This window comes from Pezoporus wallicus, unplaced genomic scaffold (assembly GCF_028554395.1).
Source record: "Pezoporus wallicus isolate ANWC-B61680 ecotype Strahan unplaced genomic scaffold, APGP_CSIRO_Pwel_v1 contig_3573, whole genome shotgun sequence".
Classification (NCBI taxonomy): Eukaryota; Metazoa; Chordata; class Aves; order Psittaciformes; family Psittacidae; genus Pezoporus; species Pezoporus wallicus.
This window is the reverse complement of record NW_026642425.1, coordinates 374520-393725: the sequence shown is the minus strand read 5'-3', so window position 1 is coordinate 393725 and position 19206 is coordinate 374520. Positions and strand designations below refer to the sequence as shown.

The window sequence follows — 19206 nt, the reverse complement described above, 5'->3', positions numbered from 1 at the left end:
TCCTAAACCACTGCTTGTGGTGGGTTACATACTGCTCTGTCAGAACACCGAGCCAAAGTTGGTCTGTTAGAGCAGAAATTACTTAGAAAGGATATAAGGAGACAACCCTGGCAGGGTTTCAGCTCACAAAAAGTTAAAATTACACTTTGACACGAAGCCAAGTCAAGACTCCAAAGTCTGTCGCTTCTTTATGAGCTCTTCCTCTGTACTGTGAAGGACTCGGTAACAGTTAAGGCTAACTCTTACTTTAGTTACTTGAGCAATATAACAAAATAAATCAAACTAATTCTCCAAAAGCCAGGAATATAATTACTGAGCTGTAATACAGAGTTATACAGTTCATTTTACACAGATGATGAGAGATCGCCCTAACTATGCCCACTAAATCACTCTTGGCAGTGTAATCCACATGCAATCAAGCAAACAGCAGGTTCATAGGATCAAATTTGTACAGTTCATTGCTAAACAAGCACTAAGTCTCAAGTTCACTTTATGTTTTACTTAACACAGAGTTCCACATTTGCCACCTACACTCTAGAAATTATACATGCACTTTGATTCAAACTGGCCACAAAATACTGCTCATGTAGCTCTAGAGTTTTAAAGCCATTTATCAGAAGTGGTTTGGCTCATTTTTAGTCGATAGATAAGGAAAAAAAAAATGTTGGCTGTTCAATTTCAGGACAGCACACTGATGAGATTCAGTACATACACCATCTCAGGTTAATATCCAGTGGTGTTTTATATATATACATATGTGTATGTTATAATCCCAGGAGAATCCTAGGTTAACCATAATCCAACCAGCAGTCTACTGGCCAAGTTTACAAGACAAACCCACCCATCTTTCCACTGCACAAGCCAGAAAGACATTTCTTGAACAGATCATGCTATGTTAATGGCCAAGTAACTCCTCTACCATACAGCCAAGCACTACAACCCTGGGAAGAGACTCGTCCTTCATCTCCTAAATGCACAACCTGTTTGGGTCAGGAGGTCTGGCAGGAGAGGAGTGCAGAGAAAAAAAGTCTGAAAACTGAGACTTCTATACCTTCTGTACACCAGATTATCCTGATCTAGACATTCCCTACCTTTCTGCAACCAAGTAGTACTTGAGAAAACTGGCAGTGTCCTGCCTTCCTCCTTTCTTCTTTCTAGTTCCAAGCGCATACAGACCCCTGACCTGAATTCTCCCTCCAATGTGCATATGCTGCAGTTTTCATAACAATTATTAACAAATATAGTCTACAGTAAGATGGACATTCTTTAAAACATGGGTGTCACTGAAAGCATTCTCCCCAAAATCTGAGCTATCACATAAGTGTAGAATAATTAAAGAGGGAAGGGACATCCGTAAGTCACTTAGTCCAACCCCTACTAAAAGGTCTAATCGGATCAGGTTAGTCAAGGCCACATGCATCTGAGTCCTAAATACCTCCAAAGAGAGGTTCCACAAGCTCCGAAATTGCTGGAGAAAAACAGATGCAAGGAAGATGCAACAGGACTGAGGACTTGCCTCTGACAGAGGCCAGAAGACAACTCTCGAGGTCAATCAAATGTAACCAAAGCAGTACCAGGGAAAGAAAAGTCTGCCTGCAACTGGTAACTATGGCTGCAATTTATCAATGGCCCCCATACTGCACTGACACTTAACAATGCTTCTTGCTTCACTGGTGAAATCCTAGTTGAATTAACTAATCCAGTTGAGCTACAATTCCAAATTTCTTCTCTATCAATACAAAAGGTCCCAAATGCTCCCTTATTAATTCCAAGATCCCCATGCTTCTCTTCAGTGATGAGACAAGGCAGCTGCTCCAACGCAAAGTTCAGCAGTAGATTTACAATTAAAAGAATGGGCACCAGCAATTTGGCTATTTTCTGAAATCCCCAAGGACCCTGGCTAGCTTAGTCTCCTTTTCATCTTCTTGCTGACACTCCACCTGCAGTCTTAGCAGAACTTCAGGGACATAGCTATAGAAATACACGTTCAGAAATTTATCATAGAGCTACAGAATCATGTATTTTGCCAAGAGAATAGTCAGTGATTTTGCTCCAATGCTGCAACACTTTCAATTATAAGGAAAAAAAAAAAAAAGCACATTCCACTCCCTCAATATGCAAGTTATAAGCAAAGATGAAAGCAAAATCCTCACTGAGACGTAAATTCACAAGCGTCTTAGTGCAAACCCTATGGAAGCTCTTCCTTTTGCTAGGACTTTCACAAAACATTCTCCTTTGGAGATACCAAGATGCGTAACAAGGCATTTCAGCTGTAAAACAACTCCATCAGCAGTAAATCACACCAAAAATAAAAAAAAATGACCACTGGGACCAGCTGTCATTCATCCTGGTACTAGAAGAACATTTACCTTCTACCAAACACAGACCACTTCTGGTTTCCAGCCCAGCTGAAAGAATTCCTGCGGCAGAAGTCACTATCTTGATCCCAATCTAAAAATTGTAAGTTTACTTAATAAATTGGATACTGTTAGAGAAAGACTACCAATTCTTTCTTTTCAAAAAGAAGCTACTTAACCAACTTAGTGGATAACCTATAAACATTTCAAACAAGGGAAGCAACAATATTAACTGGAAATAGGCCTCTGTCACATTCTTCTGTTTTTTTTCAGTGGGAAGAGGGAAAGGGAAGAGGAAAGGCAATGACAGGCCAATTTTCCTGTCATTTTCAGGTTCCTTCATGTAAATTTGTCAAGTAGGATGCACTCATGAAACATCAAATTATTTTGATAGGACACAAAGAAAAGCTTGCTTGTCTGCAAGCTCATTACCTTACCCATTACTCATTAGTTTAATATTAATTTCCATTATCTGCTAAAATCATCATGGCTACATTAACGATACTAGTAACTCAGTTTAGGGTAGCACTCCAGACCCAAGACACTCATAGTGATGATATTTTTATTAACAGAAACACATGTGCTAATACACATATATATAAATTAAAACCTTTATTTTCAAATGAACACTGAGCACAGACTGTAAACCAAAACAAACCTTAACAGTGACTTACCAGGAAGCCTGTTCAAGTTGACCCCTTGAGCAGACAGTCCTATTCCCATGTACCTTCAAAAAAACAAAGTATCAGTCAAGCACAGAATTGCCCAGCCACCTGATCTCCCGCAGCAGAAACAAGAGTAGTAAGAAAATCCCAACACACAATCATTTAAGGTAAGAATCACTTTTCCATTACTTTTTTACTCTTTTATTGAATCCAAGATAAAATGTCAGTCTGCTTCAGAGACTGACAGCTTTCCAGTATATAATTACAGCTATTCTTTAGCTCTTCATGTGCAGGAAGAAGACTGGAAAGCAATCGGCAACTAAACTTCTGGAGGTTTTGGGGTTTGTTGTTGAGGTGGGTTTTTTTCATATATCATTAAAAAAAAATTATAGAGGTGGTTAACAGTAAAAAATACATAAGGTCAGCTAGAGTATATGGGGACAAATGTCTATCAAGCCTAAGGTATGGCCTAAGGAACGGCTGGCAAGGGATGCACAGGACAGAGCAAACAGTTGTACTTTCCAAGAACATTCTTTCATTGTGCAACACGTATTTTATGCATTTCTAAGGTGTCCTTTCTGTATTTCACGCCCCAATAGATTTCCTCCATTAATGTGATCGCTTTCTAAACCTTTGCAAGCTTTTTCAGAGGACAACATCCTGCAGCTCCACCACTTAATTACGGTCCGAGCTGATTCTGCTTCACACTTGTATTTTAAGAATTAGAAGAGAGGGGAAGAACGTTTCTCTGTTAACTTTACTCAAGGATTTGACAGTCCTCATTCATAACCCACTCCCCAGCGCTCTCAAGTTCAACTACTCACAGTCTACTCCGTTGTTCCTCTTACGGAAGCTCCTCTATACATCTTAATACTCTTGCTACACTTCCAGTTTTGTATTCTCTTTGAGAAGCCAGGGGAAACCAGAACAGCGAGCCACCAGAACAGCAAGCCACAAAGGCTCATCTTCCTCACTGCAATATTTATGCACATACACATTTTGTTTGTTCTATTTCTGTTAATTCTTATGGTCTGTAAATCTTTTAACCCCTGGAACCACAGAAAGAGCTTCCCTGCTCACTCGTTTTTTTTTAACAAGCTTCCGTATTTTTAGGTTGCTGTTGGGCTCTTGCTCATGTAAATGTATAAATTCAACAGGTGCAGCCAGCATCCCCCTGTTTTTTCACAGTAATTTTCTTCTTGTGGCTTCCTCAACCACCTGCTCCACAAAACATTATTCATGACAAAAAACTTACTTCAGTAGTTGACCCAAAGTTAAATTTCTTCAAGCTATGTGGGTTAAGTCTTCTGCAGCAACTACTCCCTGCCCTTCAATTCTCCAACTCAATGTCAACACCCCAATCAAATAGCATGGAAATGGTAATAACTGATTTTTTTTGTTTTTTACACAGAAATGTTAATTGTTAGAGATCTAAAAGCTTATCAGATCTTTATTTACAATCTCTTTAATAAATGGAACTACATCGTCACAAACACGGCCAATTTAGTCTTTCTTGTGTACTTCAGGTCCTGGTAGAATGAAGTTCCATATTTTAATCATGCAAACCCCAGCTTTTCAGGGCTTTAAATTAAGTCAGTCCCTTATTTAGAAAACATGCCCTATTTCAGAAGAGGCCCAGTTTCCAGAAGATCCTCCCCACACCAATTCTTCAGTAAAAATACTCGAAAGTGCTCCTCCTCACCTCTCTGGTACTGAGCTAATATCAGTACTGTGTAAAGCTGGAGAAAAGCATTTTGGAAACTGCTACAGCAGATACTCTGGTTTTCAACTTCCTATGTAATAATCAAAGTTTTACATACAGAACCACAGAAAGTGTTGTTGCCCCATTCCTGGCAGTGTTCAAGGCCAGGCTGGACGGGGCTTGAAGCAACCTGGTCTAGTGAAAAGTGTCCCTGCCCATGGCAGGGGGTAGGAACTGTATGAGGTTTAAGGTCCCTTCCAACCCAAACCATTCTAGGATTCTCTGATAACCTTTGCTGCTCTTCTCTATGCCTTCAGCTCCAAAGGCATCACAACTATCACTTCACACTCAGCAGCAGGCACAATACTTGGATACCTCAGGAGAGCTGCGTGCTTATGTCTACCAGCCCACTTAGGATGTCATTTTTTGTCCCTGGATTCAGAAACACAGTTATCCATATATCTGATAACTGAACTGTCAGCCATCGTATGGTCCACCATTTCCTTTTAGCTGGCCCTTGGCCTCTCCGGGCTGTCTTCAAGAGTGACATGATACATGATCATAGAATCATAGAATAGTTAGGGTTGGAAAGGACCTTAAAATCATCTAGTTCCAACCCACCCTGCCATGGGCAGGGACACCTCACACTAAACCATGACACACAAGGCTCTGCCCAACCTGGCCTTGAACACTGCCAGGGATGGAGCATTCACAACTTCCCTGGGCAACCCATTCTAGCGCCTCACCACCCTTACAGTAAAGAATTTCTTCCTCATATCCAATCTAAACTTCCCCTGTTTAAGTTTTAGCCCATTACCCCTTGTCCTGTCACTAAAGTCCCTATTGAAGAGTGCCTCCCCAGCATCCCTACAGCCCCCTTTAGATACTGGAAGGCTGCTATGAGGTCCCCACGCAGCCTTCTCTTCTCCAGGCTGAAGAGCCCCAACTTTCGCAGCCTGTCTTCATACAGGAGGCGCTCCAGTCCCCTGGTCATCCTCATGGCCCTCCTCTGGACTTGTTCCAACAGTTCCATGTCCTTTTTATGTTGAGGACACCAGAACTGCACACAATACTCCAAGTGAGGTCTCACGAGACGAGAGCAGAGGGGCAGGATCACCTCAACCTGTTGGTCACACTCCTTTTGATACAGCCCAGGATATGGTTGGCTTTCTGGGCTGCGAGCATACACTGAAGCCAGCTCATGTTCATTTTCTCATCAACCAACACCTCCAACTCCTTCTCCACAGGGCTACTCTGAATCTCATCTCTGCCCAACCTGTAACTGTGATCATGATATGGAGAATGTATTCCTGGACCCGTAACTTCACACAGCTCAGCATTTTCCTGCCACAAGATGAGGGCTTTGAGAGTTCAAAGTTTCTTGGAATGAACACTGACAAACAGGGCTATGCCAATGTAATGGCCAGCTACACGCAAGAAAGGTCAGCTGAGGTCCTTCAGCACTCACCATGCAGAAAACAGGTAACTACACAAGCAGGATAAATTTTTTTAGCAACTCTTCATTCAATTTTCAGCCGCTCATTTGGAAGTGAGGTTTGTTAATCACCAGCACAAACCAAACAGAACTTACACCTATTCTGTTGGGTGTCACCAGAATAAATAATCAAAGAATTCATGTCAGTAATGCTTTATGCTGTTCCCAGGCTGAATACACCATTTGCCTCTGACACAGCTTATATGACCTTTGTTGAATATTAGCTGACTTAGAGAACAAAGTCAGCTGCTATGAGCAAAAGATCTGAAGTTTGAAAACTAAACTGGTGGTACACCTCAGTTTAAGGTATAGCTGGTTTCAACCACAGTATTTTGCAGGCTTTGGTGTCATATCAGATGTAATAGTGCTTTGGGTGGCAGGTGGAGCACTTGGTTATTTTTCTAGATCCCAGTGGTAATTTCAGCCTGGTGAGGCTTGTATTATGCCTTTTCTTTCTTAAATGGTGCTCAAGTCAAGTCTTCATCTCTGATTTGTATCTTTTTTCAGTATTCCTACATATATTGCTAATCTACATCATCAGTGTTTTTCCCTTCCTGAAGGTAACTCAGAAAAGGATGATCTGACCCTTCCTACAGCTAACAGATACCAGTTGAACATGATCCTAAAAGTGGAAGGGAGCTGGGAATCTAATACCTTGGTCCAGCAAAAATAGTTTTTTATTCTTCCTCTGTAGTTTTGCCAGTATGTACTCATAAACAGACTGAGAAGTGTTATGTTAACACATTGCTGCCTGCTGCCTCCTCATTTTGTTCCCTTCACTCACCTTCTCTTCCACGTTCTTTGGCTTTTAGAGCTTCTCTGCCTTTCTAAGGGCAGCTGAGCAGCATCTCCTCCATTCCTCAGGATACTTGTAGTTGTTTTAAATGCGTTTTTAAGAATTTGATTTTCTTGCCTTTATTTCCTTCTTTTCACCCTTGCATTATTTCTTTACTGACCTCTGCTTGATGTACTGGGATTCTTTCTGTCAGTGCTATTTCTGAAGCACCATTACAGAACAGCACAACATCCACTAGTAAAAACAGAACTGCTTCCACTTCAGACATCCATTATACTCCATTATGTAGTTCCAAAACATTTATTGTTAGGAGTCAGAGATAGTTGGAATCCAGTATTTTATGCACCACAGGTGTATATATATATATATTTTTTTTTTTTTAAAACAGATGCAACTTGTTTTTTCACTCCCTTAAAAGAACATGCCCCTTCCCCCACCATAACTGCAACAATGTGGTTTCAGGTGGTGAATTGATAAGGGTTATCTTCTCTCAACACTCTTTAAACCTGGCATGAAGTCAGGGCCCACCTCAGACAAGAATGATAGTTCAGAGCTTTGCACAAGAGACTGTGGAAGTGTCTGAAATGCCACCAGTGTTATGGGGTGTATTATTAGTCTCTAACTCCAGAATTCAGTATGATTATTTTAGACTTAGCTGTGGGTGTTGAAGGAGTGGGATGCATGATACCTGGGAGGACAGGATTCCTACCAGATAGGTGTGGTTATTAGAAAAAAATGCAGGATGCAGTAAGCCTTTGAATCACAGGCCTACTTCTGGAGGAAAGGAACATCCCCCTGGTTAACTCATGGCTCAGCAGGGCTGCTTGGTCTTGGCTGAGCTGCGTAATAAAATTCTAACCCCGGGAATTTCTACCACGTGTTAGTGATGTTCCTACTTCACTCACTGAGTAGGGCATGACTGCTTTGTTGGAAGTCATGACCTACTAACTTATTTAACATCTATGTTTTTAAGTTGGGGCCTTAGGTTATCTTGGCATACACAGTTGTCTTTCTTTACAGCATGTTTTACCCTGGCACGGTGTTACTGGAGCAGCAAAGAAGAGTTCTAGGATTGTGACTATTAGGCAACCAAAGTGTATTTTTCCACCTTCATCTCTCCACCTTTCAGATGGTGTGAATTTTGTCTGCCTTCCACGTAAAGGCACTTGGAAAACGAACGGCATAAATTGTTTCACCATTCTGACCTGGTACCTTTCAGCAGGTTATGAAATAAAGGGGAATCGTAATATCTTTGTTTTCATGGCAGAGCCTTTTTAAATCTGCTCTGCTACTTGTCAGAACTAGCATTTGAGATAAGCACTCTTTTTATGTTTCTTGGAGAAAGTCTTGTAGGTTTTTGGGTAAAGAAATACCTCCTTTGTTTAAAGGATAGTGTTTTGGTCCAGCTAAGACCATGGACTAATTGCTTCCTCCCTCCTTCTACACCACATTTATTCTGCATATAGCAATGCTTCCCAAGGGCTGAATTTTCCAGGTGTTTCAGGGGAAATGCTTGTTGCTTCTGGGACTCTTAAAACTGGAGAATAAAAAGTACAGGTATACCTGGAGTTCTGTTGCCGAGTTCTCTATTCTACCCAACAGGTTCTTCACTCCTGCATTTGAAAAGGCAAATAGATGAAGCACTGGAATTCCAACATTAGCTACTTGCTGTCAAAGGTTTGTTCTGAAGATTTTCTGCTGGATTCATGAGGATTTTTGTGGGTTGCTCACAAAAGTAGCTTTAGACTAGCCAAAAAACTTTTCTTGCACTGACTTTTTGGCAGGCTTTCTGGGTATCAAGATTGTTCTGAAGAAACAACTTTGGACTTGAAGAACTGCTTCTCACCTGGGTGGATTTCCCTTTGGGGATAAACTAAATGCAGAGGTCGGTATTCCTCTCCTTGTATGACTGCTCGTAACAGCCTCTTTGAGACATCCCTGTGTGTCAATTTAGGTAAGTCAAATATTACCACTCCTGTGAAATAATTTTCCTTCTACCTTTTTGGGTAATTTCTGCCCAGTGACAATATATAATGCTTCCTGGCTGAGTCAGTGTATCTGAGACCTTTTATATCTGTAAGAGTTAATTAAATTAAGAGTTAATTAAAATTTCAAAGTACAGTCACCACTTTGGCTCTTTCCATCTCTTTTCCAAGGAAAACCTTATATTGGCAGAATCAAAAAAAAAAAAATACTTCTTTTTTCCAAAGATGCAACTTAAATTTGTGTATTTTATATCTCTGCAATGCAGAATCCACCTCACAAGTTCTTTTAGGAGTCAGAGGTGATGTTGTCCTGTTTAAAGGTCACTGGGCTGGAGCATCATGCATGCTGATGTTTACTGCTGAAGAACTTGGAACTGGGGGAGAGAACTAAAAAGCTCTATCTCTTTGAACTTAATCTTCATAGAATCCTAGAATGGTTTGGGTGGAAGAGACATTAAAGCTCATCCAGTTCCAAATCCCTGCCATGGGCAGGAACACTTTCCAGATGACCAGGTTGCTCCAAGCCCCGTCCAACCTGGCCTTGAACACTGCCCAGGGATGGGGCAGCCACAGCTTGTATGGACAACCTGTGCAAGGGCCTCACCACCCTCATAGGGGAGAGCTTCTTCCCAAGATCTCATCTAAATATCCCTTCTGTCAGGTTAAAGCCATTCCCCATTATCCTGTCCCTATAGGCCCTTGTCAAAAGCCCCTCTCTAGCTTTCTTGTAGCCCCCTTTAGGCACTGGGAGCTGCTGAAAGGTCTCCTGGGAGCCTTCTCTTCTCCAGGCTGAACCAGCCCAGCTCTCTCAGCCTGTCTCCAAAGCAGACCTGCTCCAGCCCTCACAGCATCTCTGTGGCCTCCTCTGCACTCCCTCCAACAGCTCCACATCCCTCCTGCGTTGGGGGCCCCACTTACAATGCAGATAGCGCACAGCTAACACAATTCAGCTTTACAGCACCAGTGGCAGAGCTGAAGAGAGTTAAGCTTCACAATAGATCACAATCATTTAGGTTGGAAAAAACCTTTAAGATTATAAATTCTTTAGCAATTCATCATTCCAGACTTCCATAATTGAAGGAAAAAAGTTTCCCTTCTAAAATAGCTATGCCACTTGCACAATTTCATTATTAAACAGAGAATTTCTTAGATCCATAAGGCTAGAATATTTAAATAATTAGTTCCATTATTTTATGATTTATTAACTGTAACCATATTCTGAAGAACTGAATCATAATGTTTTTACACATATTCTAAAGATGCTCAATTGATCTTGATATAGTTGACTTCTGCCATTTTCCCACCCTTTTTATAACAGATATTCAGAAAAAGCAAGAGGAGAGGCCAGAAAACAAAATTAAAAAAAAAAACACATATTCCTGAAATTTTTCTTCTTTACTCTGCAAATCTCACAACTCTAACTGAAAAAAAAAAAACACAAAACAAAACCAACCCAAAACATTAAGAAAAAAAAAAAGCCCACAGAAAAAAAATGGAAAAATTAACAGAAAGAAAGAGGTTATTATCACAGCCTGAAAACTAGATTTCATTAGACATACCTAATGCACACATCACAAGTGAGGAAGTCACACATCGCTATCACTACTTCCATTTTGTTTCCTAATTTCATAAATTCTTTTATTGAGAAGTTGGTATTCTACCATTACAATGCATGGGCCCATGATACTGCTACAAAGCCCTGAGTTTCACTTCCCAGTTCATTGATTAAAAAAATAAGGTGATAAAAAAAAGTTATCAACTTCAAATCAGATATTCCAATCTCACAACCAGCTTTACATTGAAAAAGCTGCTCTCACTGTTACTCCCTTTTGCAGGAGTTTTGCAGAACAGAAACAGAAAATAACTTCTCACGTCATCAACTGACATGAAAACTCCACAGAAAATGCGTGTCTCTCCACCTCAGAGCACCACAGCTCATCAATCAGTAGCTGAGCAAGCAGGACTTGCTTGGGCAAGATTGTTTGCAAATTGGAACAAGGTGAAAACTGTTTATTGAATCTCCTTGTGGGATTTATGTGTTGGTCTAAATGAATGTCTATGGAACAACATAAATTCAAGTAAGCAGACATCTCCAAACAGAGCAACCCCCTCTCTGCACTGGTTCTGGACTCAGGAAACCAGGATGGAAAAAAAATAAAAAAGGGAAGGAAATCAATTATTTACAGGCTTGCCAGATACCAATTAGGTATCACACAGCATGTGCAAGCACTGGAAATCCTCAGTTCCCACAGAATATCCCTTAGCCTTCCCCTTCAGCTACATCCAGACACACCTGACGTTACAGGATGGCCACAGCACAGACAAGGGCATGCAGACAACCATGCCATTAAAGCAGAGCCTTCTATCAGTATCTGGAAACCATCAAAGCACATGAGTGAAAGGCTTTTCAAAGAGCAATCACGCTCACCATATGCTGAAGAGAAGCGAAAAGTTGGCAAGGAGAAACAAGCAAGAGAAAGAGGGGCAGATTAATTGTTACTGATGTAAAGACTGCTAAACAACCAATACCTCTGACCTTTATTTTTCTCTTCAGAGAGAAACAAAGCTATTTTTAAGTTTGGGATACAGTGCACTTCTGTATTAAACCTAAAGGAAGATTTAAAACAAACTATGGTATGGACAAAGCCAGATTAGCTCTCTGGCCACTCATCTCAAGAGTACTCTTTCCTCCCTCTCCTACAAAAATGCCCATCACCTAAGGGAGCACTGACCAGTATCTGTGGGCAACAGGCTGCACATCCCAGAGCAACTGTGAAACAGTGCTGAAGAAGGATACCAACTCACTTTGTTGCCCATGTCTTCCCAACCTCCCTCTTCTGCCCTTCTGGGTCTCCTCTTCCCCACAGAAAGCATTACTAGAAACAGGAACCTGTATACACTCACGGTTGGCCAGCGGGATGATCCCCTCAGTCACACCCCATCACACCACACAAACCACTGCATGGCTGGGGGAGGTAAAAGAGGTCAAGAAACCAAAACGGTTGCCAGGAACAAGCACTGCCACTCATGAGACAATTCATGTTGTCTCAGCATGAAGAGGACAATAAAGACAAATTCTACTCCTGAGTCACAACAGCTTGTAAGTTGTAGGTTTACTGCCCCTACCCTGATGAGTCTTACACTGCTTCTGTTTACCAAGCAGAGATCATCTCAAGCGAAAACAGAAACTGAGAGATGTGCTGACAAATCAAGTGACCACAAACACATATTTGAGAGAGGATGAGTCCAGTGCTTAAAATATAGTTAAGGTTGAACTTATAAATACCATGATTTACACAAGCAGGAGTTATTTGCGGCAACTTATGAACAAGAGAATCATGTACATTTCTGCAAGTGCTCACCCAAGGAATGCTGGAAGCAAGCCACCCACAGAACCAGGGAGAGGTCTGGACCAGACCTCCAGGCCCAGAGAGGTCTGGACCTAGAGACTTTCCAACCTTCAACGTCATGAAGTTGAAGGGGCTAAGAGCAGGGTTCTGCACCTGGGTCGGTATCAATACAGGCTGAAGGATGAAGGGATTGAGAGTAGCCCTGAGGAGAAGGACCTGGGGTACTGGTGGAAGAAGGATTGGACATGAGTGGGCAACGTGTGACTGCAGCCCAGAAGGCCAATCGTATCTTGGGCTGCATCCAGAGGGGCACAGCCAGCAGGTCAAGGGAAGTGATTCTTCCCCTCTACTTTGCTCTAGTGAGACCCCACCTGGAGTACTGTGCCCAGTTCTGGAGTCCTCAGGACAAGAAAGACATGGACCTGTTGGAGAGGGTCCAAAGAAGGGCCACAAAATGATCACATGGATGGAGCACCTCTACTACGAGGAACGGCTGAGTTGGGGTTGCTCAGCTTGTGAAAGAGAAGACTCTGAGGAAATCTTATTGTGGCCTTTCAGTTCTTAAAAGGGGCCTATAAAAGAGATGGAGAGAGATTTTTTTAACATGGCCTGTTGTGATAAGGGGTGATGATTTTGAACTAAAAGAGGGGGGATTCAGGCTGGATGTGATGAAGAAATTTTTTACAACGAGGGTGGCAAAATCCTGGCCCAGGATGCCCAGAGAGATGGTGGATGCCCCATCCCTGGAGATATTTAAGACTAGGATGGGCAGGGCTCTAAGCAAACTAATCTAGTTGAAGATGTCCCTCCTCATTGCAGGGAGCTTTGAAGGTCCTTTCCAACCCAAACTGTTCCACAATTCTATGCTTCCTTCTTCATCCTTCTGACCAAAGCATAAGTAACTACGAAAGTTATGTCAGCCAGTCTGGGGCTTTGCCCAAGCACATTTGAAGATGGAGATGCCACAGCTTCTCTAGGCATCCTGTTTTGGTGCTTAACCATTTTCACAAGGAAAATTCCCCATTCAGCGTTAAGACCACTGTTGTTTAATGTCTTCACTGATGATCTGGATGAGGGAATTGAGTGCACCCTCAGTAATTTAGTGGACACCACCAAGTTGGGTGGGAGTATTGATCTGCTGGAGGATAGGAAGGCTCTGCAGAGGGATTTGGGCAAGCTGGATCAATAGGCTGTGGCCAAGGGTATGAGTTTCAAAAAGGCAATGTGCCAGGTCCTGCATTTTGAGCCACAAGCACCTCATGCAATGCTCCAAGCTTGGGGAAGAGTGGCTGGAAAGCTGCTCATGGAAAATGATCTGAGGGGTGCTGAATGACATGAGCCAACTTTTGCCCAGGCAGCCAAGAAAGCCAACAGCATCCTGGCCTGTATCAGCACCAGTGTGACCAGCAGGGTCAGGGTTAGGGACATGATGATCTTAAAGGTCCTTTCCAACCTAAGTGATTCTAGGTTCTATGATTCTAACATCTCTTCTCAGCCTGCAAAAAAAACATCATGCCAGCTTCAGGATTCCCACATCTCCAGTAAATGCCACTGGGAGTTTCTATCCCATCTCTTACCTGCAGCCTTAGTTTCAGTTGTTTATTAACAGAATAAACTGTCAGCATCCAAACAGAGCACAGAGTGCTCCACTAACAATTATTAGCATAGAAAGTGGACAGCTTTGAGCAAATTCAACCAGAACTCCTCAAAGCACACTTCCTGAAACCCACTGCACCTATGACTTTTTTGAGATCCTTGTTTCAAATCCCAATTGCTCACATTTTAAACCTAAATGTGAAAAGCTGTCACAAACTCCAGCAAGAGGAACACAGTGAATAACACCTCACTACTCTGTACAGCAGAAACAAAATAACAAGCTATAGAACAGAGACTTCACATCTGAAGTACCCCTTTTGGAAAAGAGCTCAGAAAGACTCTTCTTCCTCTCCCCTTACTAGCAGGCTTCCTTCCAGTTGAGTTCCCAGGGGCATGCTTTGCCCCCGGGCCACTTTAAAACTTCATTTCCTCCAATCCCAGCTTTAGATTTCTGGACTTTTGTTCCTTTAAGCTGAAGCCACCATGGCACAATAAACACTGAAGGGCTTCTTAAGAAGAGATATAATAGTGAACTGCAGCAGAGACAACACACAAAGCCTCCAACAAGCACACTTTTAAAGATGAGACATGCAAGAGCAGCTTTTTGAGTGGCAGACAGAAAGCAGCTACAACATCAATCAACAATTCCAAATACCGGTGCCACAGTGGGATTAGAAATTGGAGCACACTCTACCAGCAAGAGAAACAAAGTACAGGAAGGGCTAAGACATCAGCCAAGCTCTCGAAGGCTCCCCGCTGCCTGCCTTCAGATCACAGTTCACGTTCATATTGCTATAGTGTACACACAGCTCCCCATCTTTGAAAGTATTCTGGGAAAGTAATTGTAACTACAGAATACAGCAAAAACAACAATGGACTAATAATATAGTCAACTCGGATATTGGGAAACAAGTGGAAAATTCCATTATCCCTCTGTAAGACTGATCTAGAATGATTCTAGGTCAGTGACCTGTCATAATGAGGTTTCTTTGTAAAACTGTTCCTGTAAATTATTTCAATTTCAGCAATCACATAAACTTCCTGCTCTTCCCCCACCACTTCCCCCTGTATTGGGATGGGGAGAAGAATCAAAAGAATGTAAACCTCATGGGTTGAGATAAGAACAGCCCAGTAACTAAAGAACAATACAAAACTACTACCACTACTAAAAATAATGATAAGGGAAATACCAAGGGGAGAGAACATAAAAGTAAAAAGGGAAGAGGGAAAAAAACCAAAACCACAATAAGCAGCAGTGATGCACAATACAATTGCTCATCACCCACCAACAGATACCCAGGCCGATCCAAGCAGCAATCAGTCCCTTTCGCATGACTCCCCCAATCCCTCCTCACTGGCAGAGTGTGAGAGACTGAAAAGTCCTTGATCACAGTAAACATTTCTCAGCAACAACTAAAACATTCATTTCTTATCAGCGTTGTTCCCAGACTAAAGCTAAAACAGAGCACCGCACCAGCTACTAGGAAGGAGAAAAGTAACCGTTGCAGATGAACCCAGGACAGATCCCTAAAACAGCTGGAGTTCAAATGTTATTCTTGAGGGACTGGATTAATTAACTGCACTTCATATCTTCTCCTGTGGGGCTCTCCCTTTCCAGGATAGTTAGCTCTGCAATGTTCATCCTTTAGCAACAAAAAATGCCAAACACATACACATCAGGCTGATACCTTTATAATGATTAAAGATTCGACCTGCAGTAACGGTAGAAACTCTGCCCTTGTTAGAAACACCCCTTTATTGCTTCCCAACTTCCTTAATGTTGCTTTAAAGGAACTCTATATATATCCTCATTCTGTTACATATTGGATCAAAATACTGCCCAACAGAATGACCACAAGACATGATCGAAACCCCACTGCCAGCTCAGCTCCCTGAGGTGCCACTTTGCAAGTGATGGCTGCTTCTAATGTTACTGAGAGGATCTGCTGCTGTGGCAGTTCTTCCACTTAATCCTGGTCAAGTAGTAGACACTGACAGGGCAAACACAGCCTCAACAACAGCCTACAATATTAAATAGTACCACAAAAAGCAGGACTGGGGCAGGAAAAATGTTCTCAGATTTAGCATTTTGGTTTCAACACAGTCCTCTAAGCTTCCACATTGTCATCTGTCATGCAGCCCTGTGGTGCAATCTATTCTGAGCTAAGGCCCTTTGACTTGAGGTCATATTCAGGTCTCAGATCAGAGATGACATAATTAGCACAGATTCCAGCTTATATTTACAATCATCCCACTTCGCTTCTTTGAATATCTTCCTTGATCATGCATATAGGGTTTATAAGAAGCAGTCCTGGAAGTTTTCCTTCCAGAGCTCAAGTACTGTGACGAGTACTCTTCACCCCACCAAAATCTCTCTAACAGTCCAAAATTAAGGTCAAAGTTCCTCCCTATTTCATTCAACTTCTGAAGCATAATTCCAGAAATCCACGTGACCAGATCTAGCTAGCAAAAGGAAAAACAGTATCAATTCAAACTGCACCAGAGACCCAAGGTTTCCTAAATTTTTAAAACTGCCCATATCAAACAGCACAGAAAAGCAGCTGTGTAAGTGCCTCTGCCTCCAGCACATTCTGCCATCTTTACATCTATTAACCAGAAGAATCCAACCTCCCTGTGATATACCTGCCTGTTCCACCCTACAACCACAGGACCTCTAGCCCTTCCAGAAAGGAGGTCAGAGTACAGCAGAACTGTTAAATCTATATCACCAACCACTGAACTGGAATGAAGCACTTACCCATCTCTACCTTTACTGACGATCTTCACTTCAAAATAATAAATGCCACAGGCTGCAGGTATAGGGTGTGTAGCCCTGACTGAGGCAGCATCTTTGTGATTCTTGCCATGACCTAGGAAAGAACAGAAATATAAGTCCCAATGGGAGCTGAACCCTGCCACATTTTGGTCTGAAACACCACTACCAGAACACAGCAGGAACCTGTTTCTACATATCTACATACATCCAACAATTTGAAGCCCTCTTTTCAGACAACTGAAATATACAACCTTGTGCTGCCACCATGAACCGTCCCCTCATATAAGCACTGTATATTTTCTTTCATTTACACTGTGAAGTAACTGAGAAAGACTCACAGTAGCACCTGTCTCCCCACATACAGAATTTGAAGACGAATGTATACCAACATAAGACAAAAAAGATTGACATTAGTGTTTACTAACCAAGCAGGAAAAGGAATAATCAGCTCTCTGCTGGGTGGGTAGGGAGAACAGCTTCCACTGGCGAGCAAGGAAAACACCAGTGTGATTCCCCTAGTCCTACAAGTCCGCAGCCATCTCTTTTGTGTAAACTCACGGAGCCAAAGCCCCAGCTCCGCATCGACGCCATGCGGCTCTTTGCCCAGGTTTTAGGCAGGATGACGGAGTAAACACACGACTTGGATACACTGAGGCGCTCGGGCCCGGGCTAGTGAAATTCTAGAAGGCAGCACACTTCCCCAGGGTAAGAGCCCTTGGCTCCCGAACGCTTCCACTGCCCGAGCCCATAGAAACAGATGGCACGCCGGGCCAGCAGCCCGCCCCGAGGCCGGAGCTTGGCATACCCCGTTCCTCACACTACTTCCCAGCCGAGTCGCCCCTTCCCCTGGGCTACCAGACCCGCTGCGGTCCCAGCGCAGACCTGGGTGCCGGCCGGGCAAGGGCCGCGCGGGGCCGCCCTGCTCCAGGCACAGGCCGAAGCCGAAACCGGCGCCGCCGCCCCAGCCCAGCACCTTTGTAGTGGACGCGGAGGTTGCTCTGCGAGAGGCCGATGTAGTTGTACTTGTCCTTAGGGCTCCAGGACCGCGGCAGCGGCGTCTCCTCCTGGTTGACAGCGGGGTAAAGCCTGCGGAGGCGCCGAATCAGGTCCTGTTCTTCGGGCGGACACGGCAGAACCGCATCCCCTCCGTGCGAGATGCCCGCCACCACCTCAGCCATCTTGAATTTGCTTTGTGTCACCGGGCGGGGAGCGAGGCCCAGCTTCGGCCGCAGACCAATGAGCTGTGAGAGCAGCCACAATGGCGCCGCGCTGCCCGATGGGAAACGGAGTCTGCTCCGCCCCCGCCTGCGCATCTCCTTTACTCTCTGGGACTACAGCTCCCGAAAGGCTAGGCGCGTGAAACCCCCGCCCTCATCTGCGCGATTCACGGTGGAAAACGGCCCTGAGAGCGCCTCTGGGTCCGGGACTTCTGCTCCCATCGTGCTCCGAGGGAGTGCGGTGCTGAGGGGCCTCTTCGCGCCTGCCTCTGTCTTCCCGACGCCTGCGCGCAAAGGCCAGGGTGGGCTGCACCTGCAGAGGAGCCGGCGGCTCCGTGCCGGCGGCCTTGCGCCGGGGCCGACCGTTCTGCAGAGCCCGCCTCCTGGCAGGGTGGTGCTGGGCCATGCTCGGTCTGCTGCCGCTGGCGAGCGGCAGCAGCGCGTCAGGCGTTGCCCTGGCAGCTATGACGGTGCGAAGGGGTCCTGGCAGAGGAATCGTCTCCATGGGGACGCGTGTAAACAGCAGATGCACAGCCAAGGCGGCGGGCCGCTTTCCGCCGGGCAGGTTCGGGCTGGGCCTGAAGGAGAGAGGAAGAGAAGGAGGGAGAGAGGGAGATGAAAGGAAGGAGGAAAGAAGAAAGGGAGGAACGAAGGAAGAGAAGGATGGGATCTGGGCGCCATAGGGAGAGCCGGGTGGAGCCGTTCTGTTCCTTCCTACGGTGGTGCAGCTCCGGCCCTGCGCCCCGGTAACTTCTTCCAGTTGCTGCTGCTTTTCTGTGCTCCCTGTAGCCAAGCGCACAGCACAAGCTTCCACGGCTCCTCATGCCGGTGTAACTTTGCCGTGAAAGCTGTGCCGGGTACAATCTTCTCTGTGTCGTTGTGCTGACCACTAAGCAAGTTTCAGCGATTACACTGGGTTAGCTTTCTGCTGAGGTGATGACTGAAAGCAGCTTATAAAGAGGTCTGATAAGCCGTGGCAGCAGTACAAGGTAAACAGCGGGAGGATATGGCTGGGAGGAGGAGGTGCTCTGGCTTTTCAAGAGCGCTGAACTGCTAGATCAGCTCACAGTGTCTGAGGGAATCTCACCCAAAGGTGGGATTCCTTGGGCAAGCTGAACCAGTGCTTGGGATTTCTGCCTCCATCCTCACTGCTGCCAGCTGCAGAATTGCACAAGGGATCTTGTGTCTTAGTTTTTTAGGCAGCCTAAACTGGGGACCTTCAGGTCTTCCCTTTTATTAGCAAACTGAAACATCTCAGAGAGTTGTC

The 19206-nt window shown here is 44.1% G+C and overlaps 1 protein-coding gene across 4 annotated transcripts in view; it reads right to left on the bottom strand.

Annotated features, from left to right (window-relative positions):
* Nucleotides 1-18007, bottom strand: part of RANBP10 (RAN binding protein 10) — a 71032-nt gene extending 53025 nt beyond the window's left edge. The window contains exons 1-3 of one of the 4 annotated variants that reach the window (XR_008975060.1): nucleotides 17696-18007; nucleotides 16705-16816; nucleotides 3032-3084 (exon numbers count right to left, since the gene is read on the bottom strand). Coding sequence is in view for 3 of the 4 variants with exons in the window: in XM_057430479.1 (XP_057286462.1) it covers nucleotides 3032-3084; nucleotides 16705-16816; nucleotides 17696-17900 (370 nt within the window). In the remaining variant the exon portion in view is untranslated. Of the gene's footprint in view, nucleotides 1-3031; nucleotides 3085-16704; nucleotides 16819-17695 lie in introns of those variants that run through there. The other 3 variants (XM_057430479.1, XM_057430478.1, XM_057430480.1) reach the window with 3 other exon arrangements.
* Nucleotides 18008-19206: the final 1199 nt, after the last annotated feature.